Source organism: Marmota flaviventris, chromosome 1, assembly GCF_047511675.1.
Source record: "Marmota flaviventris isolate mMarFla1 chromosome 1, mMarFla1.hap1, whole genome shotgun sequence".
Classification (NCBI taxonomy): Eukaryota; Metazoa; Chordata; class Mammalia; order Rodentia; family Sciuridae; genus Marmota; species Marmota flaviventris.
In genome coordinates, this window is record NC_092498.1 from 49,114,210 (window position 1) to 49,134,600 (window position 20,391).

The following is a 20,391-nucleotide window of genomic DNA, read 5'->3' on the forward strand; positions in this document are numbered from 1 at the left end:
TAAAAACATTAATGGATGAGGGAGAATAAAAAAATAAGTTAGGAAGAATAATGAATTTAAATCATCAGTTGAGGGCAATGATATTCATGGGGTAAATCTGCTGTAAAGTTTTTCTTCTTTTGAAGTATTAAAGCTTTAAATATATGTCCTTAACATCAGACACTACTTGATTAACTAGTTATATTTGATAAACATTAAAAATAAAAGGGATATCTAGAGAGAGTAACTAACATTTTGTTCATTTAAAAATGAACTTCTTATCAATTACTTCTTATCGAATTACTTCTTATCAATTCCAGTTCATATTAAAATTTACATGTATTTTTATATTCCAAAAATTAAAACAGTTAACATATTCAATAGTACTTTGTTATGTGCAAATATCTCATACTCCAACATAATGATGATATTCCAAAGACCCTTTTCTCACTTTCAAAAGTCAAACTATATTACAGAACCTCCAAAGCAGTCCATAAACCTCCATAAAGAATTTATTCTTTATGAAGCTAAAATATTGTAGTAATGTCCATTTTTTCTAAAAATTAGTTGCTACCCAAGACTCAGACATTGTTTTATATTTTTGACTGATGGCACAAAATTTTATTTGAAATTCCCCGGCAAAGAATGAGCTATAATGCAGCAGCATCATTCGTGACAATTATAGAAAGATTGTGTACACGAGAAACGACCTTTTAATGTCTTTCTAAATGGACTTTGGGATTAAACTAGGCTCACCGTGGCTCCCACTTCTTTGGCCTTATCAATTGTTTCCATTGCCAACATGTGATCCAGCCCAGGGTCCAATCCCAATTCACCAATGACAGTGATTCCAGCATCCTCCACACTGCAAACAGGTGGAAAGAGGAACAACAAAAAGTTGGATATAAAGTGAAAACAAAGCCACAGAGCCACTTAATTTGTTGGAAATGGTTGGAACGCACCTCTTTTCCAGTTCTTTTAGGGCTGGTGTGATGTAGCTTGCAGTGATCATGTTAACTTTGCTTGCGACACATGCCTTGGCCACGATAGGATGCAACACATAAGGCAACAGGCTTAAAAACAGAGGCAGAAATGAATAAGAAACTCTCTTTTCATTAGGGATTGGATCTGGAATGTCCCCCCTAAAGTTGACGTGTTTCAGGCTTGCTCCCCAAATCAGCAATGTACAGGGGTGGGGCTTTGGGGAAGTAATTGGATGGACTCTGACCTCATCAGTGGATTAGTCCATTGATAGCTGAATAGACTGCTGGGAAGTAGTGAAAACTGTAGGCAAGTGGGACACAGTTGGAGGAAGTGGGTACCTGAGAGCATGCCCTGGGGACTATGTCTTGTCCCTTCCCCTACCATCTCTCTGTTTCCTGGCTGTCATGAACTTCCTCTGTCCTGCCCTTTCACCATGATTTTCTGCCTCATCTCAGAGCCAAAGCAATGGACCCAGTCTACTATGGACCAAAATCTCCTGAACCCTGAGCCAAAACAAATTTTTCCCAAAGTTACTTTCCTCAGGTGTTTGTCACTGTTGCAAAAAGCTGACTAACACACACCCCCTTCAGATGCACCTTTATCTGTACGAACATTCAGTCCCATGGGACTTCTCTCAGAAATGACCAAGGACTCCCTGAGGTTCATAGAATAAATTCATCCTGCTGGCACATCTAAAAGCCTCCTTAGTGACCCTCACTTAACCTCCACCTCTTCCCTCAGTCTGTTCATATGTTATATGGAAACAAAGGAGCAATTGTCATTCTTCACTCAAGGTCTAGATGGAAGGACTTCAGTTGATGTTGTTTTGATTTTTGGAAAATGGGATTAGAGCTGACCCCTCTTTTTGAAGGTGATATAATGGGCACTCAGTGGGACATAACTTGAGTCATTTGACTTCAACCCAATTAATCCAAAAGGATTAAAAGTATCAGTTGTAAAAAACATACTCAAAATGCAAATGGATTTTCAAAAAAAACTAACCAAATTTGATTACTATTTTATATTAAGTCATTAAAAACTAAAATTTTAAAAATTAAAACCATTAAAATTTAATATATTATTATATTTTTGTTTGTAAAACATTTTTGCCCATTTTAGTTCTTAAACCCCTAACACTGTATTTATATCAAAATAACTTTTCCAACTTAAAAAAATAATAAAGTTATTTAAGGAATAATACAGAATAATAATGTCTAATGAAATCACCACTATTCAGCATATAAAATTCACCAAATACAAAAAAGTTAAACAAAAAACAGATTTTACTAAGGCTAACTGCTATTGAAGGCTACTAGTTTGCTTAATTTGAATTTTGAACATTAATTAATTGCTTTTATCCATTATCTTGTCATATTTTGCTTCAGATTTCTTTCGAAGTGTGTTTTATTATGTTATTTTCTTTTTGTTTTCTCAGAAAAATGGCATATTTAAGTATCCATGTGTGATAAGATAAATTATTTTGCTTTACTAAGGTTAGACTACTCAAGTTTGAATCAGAATTATTTATCATAGTCATATCATTACCAGACAAGATATATTTATCTTTAGTTAATTTTTGCTAAATAAAAATTAATTTATATAAAATATGTCTAATATGAGTAAACTTTTAAGTGCCCAAGGTGAGCCTATATTCAAAGATATCAAGAGGTAATGCATAACTTCCCACCTATAATTAGAATCACCTTTCATTCAATCTGTTTTCCAAGTCTACTTTTTTAAAATGGACATTACAAAACTTCCTCCAAAGATACAATTTGAATCTGATCTAACTATGGACATTATTAAGCAATCACTATCAGTAAGCAGGTAGTTTTTTTTTTTTTTTTCTCCTACCTTGGAAAAATTGTATTCTAAGAATAAATCACTATTCTCATGACTTTGACATTCAAATCTAACACTGACCTCATGTGTATCTATCAATCAATGTTAGATCTATAAAGTTCAATCTGCTTTTTTAAGTAGCAATAATCACTATATTGGAAGATATGTTCCCATGGTAAGACTTAAAATGTTTACAGGAGAATCTCCTTTTCAATTAAGCTTCACAAGTCCAGAAGAAAAAATAGACAAAAACATGAAATATGAATAACTCATGATCCAGGAATTCTACTTCAAGTTTAAAATCATCAGAACGTAGTCTATATGGTCACCAAGAAACAAACACTAAAATGTTTATAGCAGCATAATTCATAAATTCAAAATCCAGAAACAACCTAAATATCTACCAACAGTCAAATAAATAGCAATTGTATATTCATACAAAAGAATTCTACAGAGTCATGAGAATAAATAAACTACAATTCCAGACAATAACAAACGTTTCTCACAATCACAATGTTGAATAAAGGAAGGATTACTGGTTGAACCCAAGTACATCAAGGTTGGAAACAGACAAAACCTAATCTGTATGTTAGAAGCCAGAAGAACATTTACACTAGAGGACAAAGTTGATGAATGGGAAGTGACACAAAGAGTTCCTGGGGTACCACTCCCATTTGTTTCTTGATGTGGATATGGTCATTCTAAAAATTCACTGAGCTACAAGTTTTATGCACCTTACTGGATGCATATTTCAATTGAAAAGAGAACAGAGGAGCAGAGGAGAGAAGGCGAGAAGGAGAAAGACCAAGAGAAAATAAGGGAAGAGAAATAACAACCAAAAAGAAATATAGAACTCATTCTTTCCAAATACCTGATGACAAGATCCTGTGTTGCCACCAAGGAGCCCAACTTTTCTTCTTGTGTACAAATGTTCATGCTAACAGGCTTGATATTATATTTCTTGCTTAACTGTTTAATTTGATTCATCATGTCAGAGCCTATTTCAAGAATTAAAAAGTCCAATTTTTAGATTTCTTGCCACTGGACAAAGAGTAACATACAACATCTCCAAAAAATAATTTTAGAAAGAAAATTGTTATCTAAAATTTACATCACAACAGACACTAGTATGGCAATATGTAAATCAATGGATGTGTAACCGATGTGAATCTGCAATCTGTATACGGGGTAAAAATGGGAGTTCATAACCCACTTGAATAAAAGTGTGAAATATGATATACCAAGAACTATGTAATGTTTTGAACAACCAACAATAAAAAAATTAAAAAAATAAATAAATAAAATAAAATTTACATCAGTTTTTCTTCTTCCAAAAAAAAAAAAAAACAAGGGCTTATTTACCTACTGTTATTTCTATGTTTCTGTCTCTTGACAGGTATTCTAACACAGGTTCAGACACGTAGCCAGATCCAAGAACCAACACCTTTTTCTTGGTACTCATTGAAATTGATTGAACACGTTCTCTGTGGGGGGAAAAATAGGTGGGGGGTATCATTTAAAATCTTATGCATTATATATAGCAGAATCTTGCTGTCCCCAAAACAAAGCAAAACCTGGACTATGAGGAAATAATTTCTCCCACACTACTTAAATAAGAACCTGAACAGAAATTCCTTATACCAAGATCTTTCATTTCCATTTTAGATTTTGTAGGATGGAGACAGAAGCCTCACATCACTGAGATGTCCTGTGTGTGTCGACGTCCCATGCAGACACTGGACCACTTCTTGGCTTACTCATAACTCTAAGTTGGCTTTACAGTTTTTCCTTCAAGGGGATATGATTCAGTCGTGCTAAGGGCTTTCCTTTGGGACTTGATTTGAATCCTCACAACAGTGCAAAGAGACAATAATCTGAGATCACTATTATACACATTAGAAGTTGTTTTGCTATGTATCTTAAGGGTCATATGAGAACAGTCAAAATCATAGCTCTAAAATTACAAATGCAATGGCTTTACTGTAGAAACTTGAGGCTAATTCCAGGATGGAGTTTCATTTTTGAACAGTTTGTTCTGTTAGAATTCAAACCTTATTCTGGGAAAAAGCCTTTCTTTCCTACAAACAGTGATGAAGACATCGTTATAAACCCATTAATGCTTTGAATATGGAAGGTACTCATAAAGTGTCTTAAGAGAGAGAGAGAGAAAATTTTTTAATATTTATTTTTTAGGGTTTTTTTTGGTGGACACAACATCTTTTATTTGTATGTGGTGCTGAGAATCGAACCCAGCGCCACACGCATGCCAGGCGAGCACACTATCGCTTGAGCCACATCCCCAGCCCTCATTAAGTGTCTTTTGAATCAAATTCCCAAATATCAACATGAAACCATAGAGCTGGCCTAGTGCCAGAAGCTGTTTTAATCTTTAGGCCAGGATGTCTCTCAAATTATAAACCATGAATCTTTTCATTATTAACAAATGATAAATATAAATATAACATGTCCCTGCCTCTCTTCACTCACAACATATGCATATCACTAATGAGAAAAGATTTCCCTAACTGCTATTCCCATCCCATTTCACCTTCCAAAGAATCACCATTAATTGGTTACTGTATAATCTTTCTATAACATTTTCTAAATTTTGTGTAATTAAAACTTTTTGATGTATAAATATAAAATGTTCAAAATATGTTTTAAAGCACTCATTCCTAGATTCTAACCCTGTTCACTTCTTCAGGATCCCCAAGCCCCTGGTTCCAGGTGAATGATCACTGGGCCAAGTGATGAAAAGAACACAGGAATCAGACAGGATTCAAACTAAGGTAAATTTTCCTTTCAAAATGCAATCTTCATTATCAGTCTCCTAGCACAAGAATTCATTGGGGAAGGTAGAAGGTGAAGTCCTAATAGTTGGAACCAAGGAGACCTGCTACTACATGAAATATGGTACATTGTGAAGATATTATTGTCATTGGTCATATTAGCTATGTGACTGGTGTAAGTAGTGAAAAAGGTAATCAGATAATGAGAATAAAAAGACAGAGGAAGCTGTAGGATACACCACATGCAGTTGCCCCTCTAGGAAATTCTCTGATGGCATTATAGAGCTAGCTTCTTTTTAAAAATAATTAAACACTCTTTTGCCGGAATGCTTCATTGCTTCATTAAATAAAGCAAACCCATGTGCGAAAGACATAACTTTGAAATACTTGATCTGGGCAGATCTTTTTACTCACTTCTTATAGGGAGAACCACTGAGCAAGACATATTTTTGTTTTCTCACTCTAGTTTCTCCTGAGAATTCAGTCACAAGCTATGTTTTTAAATGTGAAGAGACCAGTGGAGCAGATATAAATACAAACTAAGTGTAATCAGCTGGAGCAAATCAGAATATTCCAAAGAAGTGTCAATGTTTTCAGAATCCAAGAAGAAAGAAACAGGAGTCTCAGCTGAATACCTAAGAGAACTATTATCTTAGGTAGATTTGCTAAAACATTATGTGGCACCTTCTTTCAAATGAGAATCCCTAGGGAAAATTACCTGTCACTATTTGCTTTGTTCACTATTTCCCTTAATGTCTTCCTAAGAGCCCACTTTCCAGAACCACACACTAGACAAAAGAAAGTCCCAACCTTCATCTAAAATCCAAATGGAAAACACCACAGTGGAGTTAATATTCTCATTTTCCTTTGAAAAAAATGACTGAGGAATCAAAACACACGAAATGCTAGAGGAAGAACAAGGGGCTACTCAAATGACAGCCCTTTTGGACTTTTGCTTATTTAAGTTCAGTCACTTCGCTTGGATGTTCTACATTTACAGAGATGACAGGATCAAAATTAGCAGGCTGTATAAGCCTAAAATTAAGAACTCCCATTGAAGTTTTTAAAAAATACTCATCAAATCCAAGAACAAATGTATAAAACAGGAGAATCTAAACAGTACTTACCTACTCTCTCGAAGTTTCTGGATATATTTGTATTTATCAGTCAATGTACCGTTGGATGTGATCACTGCCTAAATGTATATGACACAAGAAATTTCTTTTAGCATCCAGCTAATTCAGTCCTACAAACATGGGCTGGTGACCAATAGAAAAGAGGCAGAGGGGCAGAAGTCAAAAGTCACCCACACTCTCCTCCTGCTGTCTCCCAAAATTGAGTCAGACAATGACAAAAGTCACATCTCTCAAATTAACATCCCAGCATCCTTCTAGCCTTTCTCCCTTCTTCCTAAATTTCCAGAGAGAGAGAAAGAGGGAGAGAGAATGAATAAAGGACAGAGGGGAGTGAGGATGGTCTTCAGAAAATACATTCATGTAAAGAAATTCTTATAACTTACGTCTCGCACCACAGGAGAAAAATTCTGACTTTCAAGAGGCTGTGATGCATCCGATAATAACTGAAAGAAAAGAGATTCAGGAGAGATAAGTGATACTGAGAAGGTGACTTCTTGGTGTTTGTATCCATACTAAAATATTAGTCAAAAAACTGAAAGAAATTATTAGAGTTTATTGAAGATCACGAAATATAAATACTTAGCAATAGAAATCTTCTGTAAGTAATCAAGTCTGCTCCCAAGAGTGTGCGGTAATTTCAATCCAATTTTAAAACTAAATTTTGACTGCAATCATTGCTTGCTAAGAACACACACAAAAGCTGATCTTTCCCACCTACTTAGATGCATCATATTGAGTAGATTATAAATAACCACAAGCTTTAGACCTCTGATACAGAGATCCTCCATTCCAAAGGTTTAAGCTGATCCTTTGGAAGTAGATAATGGGGTTTGCACTCAGCAAGCCCCCACCCCTACAGTATTAGCTCTATGTGTAGGCATATCGGCATCTTGAAAGTGGTGGAGAGAGTGACTTGAAGAAGTAGAACACAAAAGTCACCCACGCTCTCCTCCCACAGTCTCCCAATAGTGAGTCACACAATGACAAAAGTCACATCTCTCATATTAACATCTGAGCGTTCTTCTAGTCCTCCTCCCTTCTTCCTAGATATCCAGTCTTATATATACTGCCAAGCAATAGAGGGTATATAAGTCAGTGTTATATCTGATTGGCAGGGAAGGCAATTTCTAGAGTTCCTTAACCAAGTGAAAAGGAGAAAATGTACCTAGCAGCAGCAGAGGGTTTACTTACTGTACTAAGACAAATAGAAATTACTTTCATGTATCATATCACAAGACGTACAGGCTATCTATTGGAATGCAGACACTTTTCTAAAAGACAAAAGATGTGTATCTGTAAGCCAAGAGATACTGTGAGAAGCTCACAGAGTCAACAAAACTGGGGTCTTCCCAGTGATTCCTTCTCAGTAACCTCTGCAGGATTCCCTTCTTGGAAAGATTTCTAAGAAGATTCCTCCCAAAGTGACCACAGACCAGAAGATGCTAATAAATAATAATGTGAGGTTCTAATGTCATTTGGCAGATGGTCAATGACTCAACTTGTGCAATTCCCTCTGTTTGCTCTTTTTGTCTCTAATTCCACAGCCTTATCTGGGCCTCACTGTTACCAAGAGAACTGCCTCCTACCTCAACCTCTTCCATCTCTCCCCAGTCTAAAATGCCAGTTTGATTGTCCTATGTCTGTTTAAAATAACCAAGTAGCTGGCTCTCTGCTGCCTTCAATATGAATTCTCTAGCTTCCTATATGGGTACTAGACTCTCTACACCCTCAGGTCTTTTGGGTCTTCTACCCAACACTCATTCCTATTAAACAGCTTGCCCTTGCCTACCTGGAACTAACTCCCTCTCTTCTTCCTCCAAGATATAACTGAAGAACCATCTCTTCTCTGAATCCTTTACCAAAATCTGCCTCCAAGTACATCTTCAAGGTAAGAACTGCACATAGCATCTTACCATGTGTCTGCCACATGATAAGATGGCAAATATTCAACAAATAAATGATTGGATACATGAAATAATAAATTATTTAAAACTAAATAGATTTTTTTTCCAAACAAAGAACCAAATATTTGGCAAGAAAGATGAACATAGAAGACAACAAAAATCTGCTCAATTACTGCATTTAACTGTCTCCCTTTCTAGAATGTGATCATAACAAAATCCAAGCACAAGGGTCCTAAATCATAGGGTATGTCTTGTCACTTTTACATATAAGACCTTTGATAGCCCATCACTGTTTCCTAAATTAATAGCAAGCTATTCATGTTAGTGTTAAAAAAGTTTTACAAAAGCAAAATTAAAAATAAACATGACTCTTTACAATGTAAAAGTAACACATTTATCTTTACTGAGTCAGACTTGACAACTCCACTCACAGAACCCATCTCTTACGAAAATTCCTACCTTTATTTCATCTCCTTCACATTAAATGTCTCCCACTCAAGGCAATTTAAGTGTCATCTCTTTCCTAAGTTGGTTCAACAAGAAGCTGCCTCTCCCTCCACAACTCCACTAGCATCTTTTTGATGGCGATCACATCCCAGCTTATGGCAGGGTTGTACAGTTGCCTCATCCTCTTCCTGAACCTCATGCTTCTACAGGTCAGAAGCCATATTTTAATCTCTCTCTATAGACAAGCCTTGTTCCAATGAATACCCAACAAAAATCTACCAAATGTAACTGAAACAAAATTGCCAAATTACTTGCAAAGTGATAGCCTGTATCCTGCAATACAACAGAGCTTGGGTGGACCTTGAGTCAAAAAAAAAAAAAAGAGGAGAAAGGAAGGAAAGAAAGGTACCCTAGAGGGAAAGAGGAAAGTGCATATACTCTAAATCTAGTTTCAATGTAGGTATCAGAAAGACTACATAGACAATATACTGATTTTTTTTTAGTGGCAAGCAGATGCACATATATCCAGACTATGAAATAAAGACATTCACTGTTTTTCACAGAAGGCCAGTGCTTAAAGATAATGCTGCGACAGATGGCCCTAAGATCATCCCTCTGCTACTATTTGGAGAACTATAGGTACATATAATATGAAGAAGCTGATTTAATCATCAGCTACCCAAGTAATATCTCCTGCCTCAATGTAACCCAAAATCTGACATTTTTAAGATTGCTGTACTGCCTAAAATTCTATCAACCACTGGATTTACACAGGTGCAAATATATCACCTTCTTAAATGTGTATTTTCTATCCAGCAATGGTCATTATCTAGTTTCAGACCAATCTCTCTACTGAAAAAAAAATGGGTAAAACATAAAAAGCCTCAAATTTTATGCTCAAAAAGTATTGAAGACTTGATGTACCTTAACTTGGAAAAGAAAGTCCAAAGGGATGAGTCCAACATTTGACATCTTTTGTCTCCTTCAGGCAGTTGCCAATAGAAAAGTAGTGTCTGAAATGCTGAGAGGTTAAGCAGAAGACAGCAGAAAGGCTGAAAAGCTGAGAAGAGATTTTATATAACATTTAACAGTAAAGTAACAAAAACTGGAATTTGAGGTCAGTTGAAGAGAAATCCTAATGAACACAGATTTTCATTTAGGATACTAAAAGACTCTATTCTAAAATAAGTAGTAAATTGAAGAACATTAGTTCTCAAAGGACTGGAGCACAGCTTTGAGTTACTTACACCCCTAACTGAATTGAGGTGATTTTCTCCTAATATAGATATTTGTTCCCTGTCAAAAACAAAGGAAATCTCTAGAGGAAAATCACACCACATCCAGAGCCTCAAATCATCTCTAAAACTTTATATATGCAGTATCTACCATTCAATCAAAAATAAACAGGCATACGAAATGATAAGAACTGACTTTGAAAACCTAGGAAAAGAGCATCACATAAACAGACACAAGAAGTTAATTGAAATTATCAAAAAATAAATTTAAACTGTGATTAGTACCTTCAAAAAACAAAAGTACAAGATAGATAACTTAAATAGAGAATGGATAAATTTTTAAATGATCAAATATAAATTCCCATTAGATTATAAAATAAAATAATTAAAGTTAATAATTCAGTCTGCTAAAGGGAAGATTAATGAATTGGTACACAGGACATCTATATAACTTTCAAAAGTCAGCAATATTTTCTACTGTTAGAAGTCAGGATAGTGGGTACCTTTAGGAAGAAGAGTCCCCCCTTCTTCCCATAGTGCTAGGAGAAGAAGAAGGGGGTTTCTGGGATGCTAATAGTGTTCTACTTTTGACTTATGTAGTATTCCCAGGGGTCTCTTTGTGATAAGTTATCGGGTTGTACTCTTATGTATCACTTATCAGGGATGCTTTACTATTTTATAAGTGTTTACTTAATATAAAATCTTGTATTTATATTTTGTCTTTAATAAAAAAATTGTATTTATTAATACATTTACTGTTATAATAAGTTACATGGGCTAACTCTCAATCATACTTCAGTGCAAATTCATTGAACTGGTTTGTTTTTCTCCTAACATCCATTTGAGATGAACTGTACTGAGTGAATGACAATTTTTACTAAGGACAAACAAGAATAAAATTTTGTGTTCTAAAGGACAAAATAAATAAACATATTTAGAATGTTGAGACATAATTTGTAAATTAACAATGACTTATGACAACTTCTTTGAAGAAGACAATGTTAGAGCAAGTCAAATGAAATGTCAATTCAAGAATTAATAGTCAAAGCCATCCACAAGACACATTAATATTTAATATTTTCCATAACTTAGCCTAATTAGGTAAGAATTGTGCTGAAATCCATAATTTTAGCATCCAAAATTATGACTTACAGCTAAGATTCTCCAACAGCACTTCTGACTATTCTAAAACTCTGCTAGAGCCAAGTTGATTGAATATATTTCTCAGGACCAGAGGGTTTCATTTTAGGGAAAGACTAAGCTCTTGCAAACCACCACTCCTACAGATAACAAAATGAGCTCCGTGCAAAACACAAGCAACAACAGTCTACATTGGGGACTTCAGAGAATGAAGAATAGCCAGCAGTCTGTGGAGAACTATGAAAACAGCGAGGAAGACCAGAGCAACCATGGAGTTGCCCTTTCTATGGGCATTGCTTTAAGGAAAAGTCATGCAGCATGAGTGGGTGAAAACATGTTGAAAATGCACCAACTTTCTGACTTAAAGACACAGTGATGGGGCCCATAGCAAGCCTCCAGTGTGAGAGGATAAATGCCAAGAAAGGTAGATTCGGAAAAAGGACCTCCCAACTTCTAGGTAAACTACTCTGCGTCTCTAAGGACTCCCACACTGAGCAAGGAAAGGCCAGATTATAGGCTTGCCAGGTAAAAATGAAAGAGCTGAAGGTTTATTTGAACTACTCCTTTCCACAGGTGAGAGAATTTTTAGCTAGCCTCTAACCAAGATAATTGTCTACTTTAGAAAATTAATACTTTTCATAAAATTATAACAATCCAGAATCTTCACAGCAAAACATTCATGTCATTCAGGACACAAGCCCAAATCATTCAATATATGACAAGTAGAAAACCATGATCCATTCTCAAAGGAAGAACAAATCAATAAAGTTTAATCCCAAGATCACTCTGAATGTTGCAAAGACAAACAAGAATAAAATTTTGTGTTCTAAAGGACATAAATAAATATATATTTTAATTTTGTGTTCTAAAGGACATAAATAAATAAACATATTTAGAATGTTGAGACATAATTTGTAAATTGACAATGACTTATAACAACATTATAAGTGCCCCCTTAGCCATGGTTTTACTTTCCAAGGTTTCAACGACCCTTAGTCAATCACAGCCCGAAAATATTAAATAGAAAATTCCTGAAATAAAAAAATGCATACATTTTAAATTGTATACCATTCTGGGTACCATGATATAATTTTACATAGTCCTTCCTCCTTCCACCAGGCATGGGAATCATCCCATTTTCTACTGTATCCACTGTGAATGTTACCCACTCCAAAGTCACTTTGTCTTGGTTATCAGATCATTTGAGGTGGTATTGCATTGCTTATGTTCAAGTAATCATTATTATATAGTAATTCATTGCTATGTGACAGTACCTAGGCAATTCACCTCACGTCATCTCATCCCATGGGCATTGTATCATCTCACATCAGGACAAGAAGAAGGCTATATACAGTGCAATAAGAAATTTTGAGAGACAGCACACTGACATAACTTTATTACAGTATATTTTTATAATTATTCTATTACATTATTAGTTATTATTATTAATTTCTTACTGTGTCTGATTTAGAAATTAAACTTTATCAGAGTTGGATGTGGTAGTGCACACCAACTATAACCCCAGTTACTCAGGAGGCTAAGGTAAGTCTAGCCTAGAAAAAATAGCAAGTACCAATCTCAAAACAACAACAACAAAAAACCCTTTATCATAGGAACACATCTATAGCTAAATGCATAGAACATAACAGAAATATCAATGGTTTCAGGTATCCACTCAGGGTCTTAGAGTATTTCTCCTGCAGCTAAGGAAAATAAAAATAAAGACTATAAAGTGGCTTTTATAACTATGCTCCATATAATAAACAAAAATGCACTCACAAAATATTAAAAGAAATTCTTAACAAGGAAATCAAAAACTGCCAAAACATGGCAATTCTAGAACTGAAAATACAATATTCAAATTTTCTTTTAAATCACAGGAGGGGCTTGTTAGCAGAATACAGAATATGAAGACATTTTCAGATAAAAGATAAAAGAACCTGTTACCAGCAAGTCTGTACTTTAAAAAGTGCTAAATTAAGAAGTTCAGTCTGCAAGAAAATCAGGCTAAAAGGAAATTATTAGAAAGCATCAAAAATAGTAAGCATCTGGGGAAATTTACTATTTTTTTCTATACACATACTATACAGGCACTGAGACATTTACAATTTCAGAATTTTAGGACTGCAGAGACATTAAGGTGATGTATTACCAGCACCTCATATTTTCAGAGGAAATGTCTGAGGCTCAGAAAGGTAGTGCTTAAGGCCATAAAAGCAAGCAGATGTCTCCAAGACAACCTGGCATATAGACTCTCCTTATGCTACTTTAATCCCTCAACACCAGCTCCAAGACACATTGCAGGTCCAGCGCCCATCAGGAACTCTTCACAGTCTCAACTTCTCTTTGCTTCTGTTTCTTAATCTGTAAATGGGCTTTAAAATGGCACCTTCCTGACAAGGTTCTCATGAGCGTTTAAAGTCAAAACAGAACCAGTTCTTTGAACACTGCCTTGAACACAGGAGATGCAATATTGCACCCAACCATGTTAACACTGCCTGTCTGCATTTTCCAAAGCCTGCTACTTCTTCCTGCTGGCTTGTTTCAAGAGAAGAAACAAAGGGTCAAAGTGGAATACTGTTTATCTGTGCTCCATGAAGTTTAAATATGCTGTGATTAAAATTTTTTCAACTAAAAGTGTTTGTAAATTTTCCTGTGATTTCTTCTTAACCCATGAGTTGTTCAAAGACGGCAATGATAGACTGGAGGTTTGACTTGCTCTGGCTCCACTGACTATGGCCCCATCTTGGCCTGAGAACACCTGAGTGAGAATGTGAGAACAGCAAGAGCCACCATTTCCAGCTCTGGAATCCTTACCACAGGCAGGCAGCCATTAGCAAGAAAAGTAAAGTGCAGCTTTACTTTTGTCCAAGCCCAAGATAAATGCCAAAGAAAAAAAAAAAGGAATTTAGAAAACACAGTATTTCAGTAGTCCATCACTGATCACATAAGAAAGTTCAAGATCGCCACAAAAGCTGTCACTTTACTAAGCATTATTGCCTAAGGACCCATAAAATTTTCTGTATTCTTTATTTTTCAAGTCTGTTAATCATAGCACAATTCACACCCCAATGTGAACTGACCTAGACAGCAAGAATTTTAAAATAAAGCAAGGCTTGCTGGGCATGGTGGTGCATGCAGTAATTCCAGCTACTCTGGAAGACGAGGCAAGAGGATCACAAACTTGAGACCAGTCTGAGCAACTTAGCAAGACCCTGTCTGAAAATTAAAAAAGTAAAAAGGACTGGAGATACTGTCCAGTGGTAGAGTACCCCTGGATTTAATCCCCAATACTGAAAAAATAATAATAACAAATCAAGTTTTATAACAAACTGTATAACGAGAGACTAATGTAATTTGTAATTAAGCTTGAAGGCAATGATATACTTACATTCCCTGTGAACCAAGTAAGCAGAATATGTAAAATAAAAGTGTATCAGGGGGATGGGCTGGCATTTCATTTTACAACAGATTTCTTAGACACAGAAGACCAGAACATTCATGAGTTTGCTCCATAATTTTATTTAAAGTCAGGGTTGTTGCTGAGGCTACCAGTCTGCTTACCATTTCTTCAACATAAGGGTAAAGCATGTCTCCAAAGTATTCTGTAGCTTCAATTGGAAGTTGTGCTGGCAAATTGTCAATAGAACACATCAGAATCCCAGAGCCTTCAACACTAGGAAAAGCAATATGCTTTATTCAGATGTACAAAACATTATTAGTAAGCTCTAACTTCTCCTGATGTCTCCTCCACTATATTTGCTTCATTAGTTTTCATAATTCTGTACAAAATTATATAATAATATAAACAAAACTTTTTTTTTCTTTAGCAACCCATCTCCCACTTAAATATAGTATATGTGTATTGAAGTATTCAAATTTGCATGTGGTTTTTCTATCAAAAATTTTAACATGATTAAGCATCTCTTTCCAAATACATATGCCTTTATAAAGAAGTAAAACTGAGTACTTCAGACTCATATATCAAGGTAAGGAAGTGATGTATTATTATGCATCATTCACCATCTAACTGCTTTAACAAACTTACCTATCATGAATAATATGCTGGTCAGCGTCATACATGCAAAAAGGATGCTCTATTGTAGTACACTCCGTCATGAAATCTATAGATCCTCCTGTGTCCGCTGAAATGTCACATATTGCCACAAGTCTGAAATCAATATCAGTACTTAGATAAGAGGATGGAATTCTGAAGCTTCCAACAAGACTAACAATGAATTACAATGAAAGATGCTTAGAACAATGTTCCATGTGGGTGCCAAATATTTTCCAGGCACTTGGGCTCTTTTTCTTACAGTTCAGTCTTTAAGACACTGTGAGGATCTGAGATATAAGAATCATCCCAGTATACAGTTTAGTCTTTACAAGAAAAAAAATAAAGGAATGGAAGGAGAGAAGAATAAAGGGAAGGAGTGAAAAACTAAATAAAATTGGAAAATACCTTCCCTAGAAAAATCATTGACAGCAGACTGGTTATAGTTAAACCAGTTAATCATCTCTAAATAACTGGTAAAGTTTCAATTGCACTATTTCCACTTACTTAGTGCAATGGGCCCTCTACATCATGAATTCCACATCTGTAAATCCAAACAAGACTCAAAAAAATAATTGAAAAGAAAATTATACCTCTGCTCATCATGTACAAATATCTTTCCTTGTCATTATTCACCAAACAATGATATGGTTCAGTCTTTAAGACACTGTGCTATTACATAGCATTTTAATTGTATTAGGTAGTATAAGTGATCTAGAGATGATTTAAGTGTACAGGAGATATGCATAGGTTATATGCAAGCATTCACTATTTATATAAGAGACTTGAGTGTCTGCAGATAGTGGTTTTCACAGAGTTCTAGAAAAAAATTCTCTCTAGATACAAATGACTATACTATGTGATTTTACATGTAATTACATGGAAATCTAGGATTGTGAACAAAAGTTTCAACCCAATATTTGAAAGCCTTTAGAGGTTGGTCGTAATTTTTCTATTCAATCTTTAATTACCACATGCCTACATAAATACTATGGATAGACTGTCCCACTCAGTATCTTAAATTATACATTAGCTCCATATTTACCAAGCTTCAATTGGAAGTTGTGCTGGCAAATTGTCAATAGAACACATCATTACTTGAAATTCTCCTTTTTCTCATTTCTCCCCAGCAAGGCTTTGCTGGGCCCAGTGTGTTAGCCACAAGACAGGTACTGTTAGGGACACTATGCTTACAAGGGCCTGGAGGGCTGCTGCCCCTTTAAATGACTGTTAACACGACTTCAAAGTTGTTTTTTATTTTTTTGTTTGCTTCAGATAAAATCCTTCAGACAAAATTCCAAGGAACCAGCCAAAATTGCCAAATCATGCTGACCCATGCATTTTAGGTGACCTAAACTTTGTTCGTTTTAATATTAGCTTCTCTGCCCAGAGGCATTCCCATTATCTTTTGAACATGTCATGTAGGAAGAAGCATGGCTTCAAACTGAGTATGCTTCTACATATGATGATGACAACTCTTTCCTATATGAATATGCATGAATTTCAAAAAAAAATGTCTCCTGCTTTCTTCGCTCAGAGAATTATTCCCAATGTTCTCCTTACTAACTGCAGGTAAGAAACTTTTCTTCACTCTCTATCTCCTGGTTGTGCTTGTGGGCTTTGCACTCATCAAAGGGAAAACCCTTGTGTTTGGTTACTAGTGCTCCCACTTTCTTTAAACACCCCTGATATTGTTGCTCCTACCATTCCCTAGCCATTTGCCTGATATCAGCTGCATACCTGAGAGCAGCAAATGTTGTTTTACTCTTATCTATCCCTTAGTTTAGCAGAGTGCTAACAGACAAGTTGTTTGACAAATATTGGTTGATTGATTGATTCGTTCAACATTTAATAATTATTTGAATGCCTATTCTATATCAGGCAATGTACCCAGTGCTTGTGGCCATGATAAATGATACCTATCTTTAAGGAAATGAAGTTCTAATAGGAAAAAGAAAATTTTAAACACAAGAAAATAAATAATCATGAATTTAGGAGGGAAAAGGAAGAAAAAATGAGAGAGATGGGAATGGGATGCAAGAGAAGACTTCTGAGGAGGTTCCTCAAGATCCCTATGGAATTGCAGGAGTCAGAAGAAAGGTTTAAGGAGGGAGGGTTAACTGTGCCATATGTTGCTAAGAGGGCAAGTCAGTCATAAACAACCAAGTTCTCTGATATGTAGGAACATTATAAGTTTGACTTCCCTAACAATGTATGCTGCTACTAAAAACTTCCATTAGTGCTGAAATAAAATTCTTACCTGTGAGGTAAGGCAGGGCAGCCTTCAACAGCAACAACTGAGGACTTGACTGGAGCCAAGAGACTTTGAGCATCGTGGCGGGTTAATAGGCGAGGAGTGTTTTGTTCCCAGTAGATTCCATTAATTAAACAAGTTGTATAAGGTGCAATCTGTAAAGTTCACATTCAACAAAACAGGAGATAGCCTATTTTAATACCTTGTGCTACCTATCAATAAAATCCCACAGAAACAATATTACTTCTAATGAATATAGCTACCTTTTGAAGCAAAGATAAAAATACCTTCCCAGATTTCAAAATATAATTACCCTCATTAGGGAAGAAAATATGAACATAATAATTACTCTAATAGGGTTGGGGTTGTGGCTCAGTGGTACAGCCTGGCATGCATGAGGCACTGGGTTCAAACCCAGCACCACATAAAATAAACTAAATAAACAAAATAAAGGTATTGTGTTCATCTACAACTAAAAATATTTTTTAAATAAATATACTAATGTTTTTGTCTATTGCATAGCAAAGAAGAGAGAATCAAATAACCTAAGATACCAGTAAGGTGTGACCTAAATCATACTACTTCAACTTTACTGAGATGTTTTTCTTACCTGCTAGATGGGGATAATGTACACCCTATTCCTCAAAAGAATGCTATGATGATCAAATCAGATAACTTCTGGAAACTCCATTGAGAAATGTACTGCATAAACATGGTAACCAAGTCACTACCAGTCTCATATGACATCCAATCACCATACCTCCATGACAGGGGATATGAATGGGGGGAAATTTACTAGATTCAAAATTTTTCAGCTCAAAATTAGTTTCATACATTTTTGCATGAAACTTAAGCATCTCAATCAGAAGGTAAACAGATATAACATCAGTCCATGCTGTACTACTTAAATTTCATACCAGAATCAAACATTGTAAATTATGTAGAGCATTCTTTTCACAATATACATATACATTTTAGTGTGCTTAATTTTTCATTTGTTAGTTTATTTTGAAAAGGATTTTTGCATGACTAATGACTATAGAACACACAAATAAATTTTATTTCTTAAGCTAGGTGTGGTAGTGCATGCCTTTAATTCCAGCAACTCGGGAGGCTGAGGCAGGAAGATTGCAAGTTCAAGGCCAATCTCTGCAACTGAGTGAGGCTCTGTCTCAAAATAAAAAAGAGTTTGGGATGTGACTCAGTGGTTAAGCACTTCTGGGTTCAATCCCCATACCCAAAATGAATAGATAAATAAATAAATAGTGGTTTTTAGAAGATGAGAAAAGTGTGTCCCATCAGAAGGACTTGTTGTGTAAGTAGCTCTCTTGTACAATGATTATGTAGCCAAACTATCTCCCCCTGACCCCTTGTAAGCATCACGTGCATTTTAAGATGACTGGCTACTATGGTTTGGATGTAGAGTGTCCCTGAAGTTAAAAGCTTATTCTTAGCCCATGACACTAGTTGGAGGGGAATAGAACTTTTTAGAGGTAGAGCCTGGTCTTCAGGTCCCTGGGACTGTGCCCTCAAAGGGAATATGAAGAATTTGGTGTCTTCTGCCTTCTCTTTCCCTCTTTATTTTCCAATTCGAGATGTTAGTGCTCACTCTGACATGTGTTTCTACCATTGTCTCCTGTCATTTGTCCTCACCTGAAGCCAAAGCAATTAGGGTTGCCCTATCTTGGGCTTAAACCATCAAAACTGTGAGCTAAATAAATCTTTCCTCTTTTAAAGTAAGTCGACTCAAGTATTTTTTGTAGTAATACAAAGCTAACTAATACCCCCCCCCCAAAAAAAAAAGAAAGAAAGAAAGAACAAAGGATACTGTGAGTAGTAAGTGTTATTATAACTATATCTAGATATATTTAGGAAGCTCTGGGACTGATTGACTGGCAGAGGTTGAAAGAGTTTGGAGGAGCAAGCTAGAAAAAGTCTAGAATGCTCTCCAAGTGGAACATTATGGGGCCATGGTGGCTTCCACTGAGATTTCAAAGGAAAGCCTGGAAACTAGACAAAAGTTTCATGTAGGGCTGAAGTCTCTGTGGGAACTCTTGATAAGATGATGCTTATTGGAATTGTGGGAATGGAGTCAAAGAGAGGATCCCAGAAGGATAGAGCAACCCAAAGTGTGCAACAGCTGCTAGGGAAAGCTTCGAGCAGCATGCCATATAAGCCATGGAGAGCTGCAGACATCAGTGTGCAGTCCATGAATGCAGCCATGTGGGGCAACAAAGCCAGCTGGGTAGAGCTGCCCAAGGCCTTAGGGGCCCAACTCAGGCCCCAGTGTGCCTGCCATGCTGGACTGGAGGTTTAGGATTTAATATCTGCCTGCTGGATTTCACTTACTTTGGGTGAATTATCCCTTTTCACTTGCCTGTTCCCTGCTTTTGGAATAGAAGTTATACTCCATGCCTGTCCTGCCATTTTATCTTGGAAATATATAGCTGGAGGAGTTTGCCTTTTGTTCCAGATGAGCCTTGGGAATCTTTGAATTAATGCTGGCTGACTTAAGCCTCTGGGACCATTGGGGATGGAATGCTTTATGTTGAATGTGAGGACATGAGTTTGAGCAGACCAAAGATAAAATGCTATGGTTTAAACATGGTTTGTTCCTCTGAACTCAT

The 20,391-nt window shown here is 35.9% G+C and overlaps 1 protein-coding gene across 3 annotated transcripts in view; it reads right to left on the bottom strand.

The window, feature by feature from the left end:
* Aass (aminoadipate-semialdehyde synthase) overlaps window positions 1-20,391 on the bottom strand; it is a 61,555-nt gene that overhangs the window by 22,517 nt on the left and 18,647 nt on the right. For all 3 annotated transcript variants that reach the window (XM_071612814.1, XM_027926447.2, XM_071612813.1), the window contains 9 exons: window positions 17,771-17,919; window positions 15,505-15,627; window positions 15,021-15,132; window positions 7,114-7,173; window positions 6,722-6,789; window positions 4,168-4,289; window positions 3,677-3,803; window positions 942-1,052; window positions 736-844 (listed from right to left, as the gene is read on the bottom strand). In XM_071612814.1, the coding sequence (XP_071468915.1) occupies window positions 736-844; window positions 942-1,052; window positions 3,677-3,803; window positions 4,168-4,289; window positions 6,722-6,789; window positions 7,114-7,173; window positions 15,021-15,132; window positions 15,505-15,627; window positions 17,771-17,919 (981 nt within the window). The remainder of the gene's footprint in view (window positions 1-735; window positions 845-941; window positions 1,053-3,676; window positions 3,804-4,167; window positions 4,290-6,721; window positions 6,790-7,113; window positions 7,174-15,020; window positions 15,133-15,504; window positions 15,628-17,770; window positions 17,920-20,391) is intronic.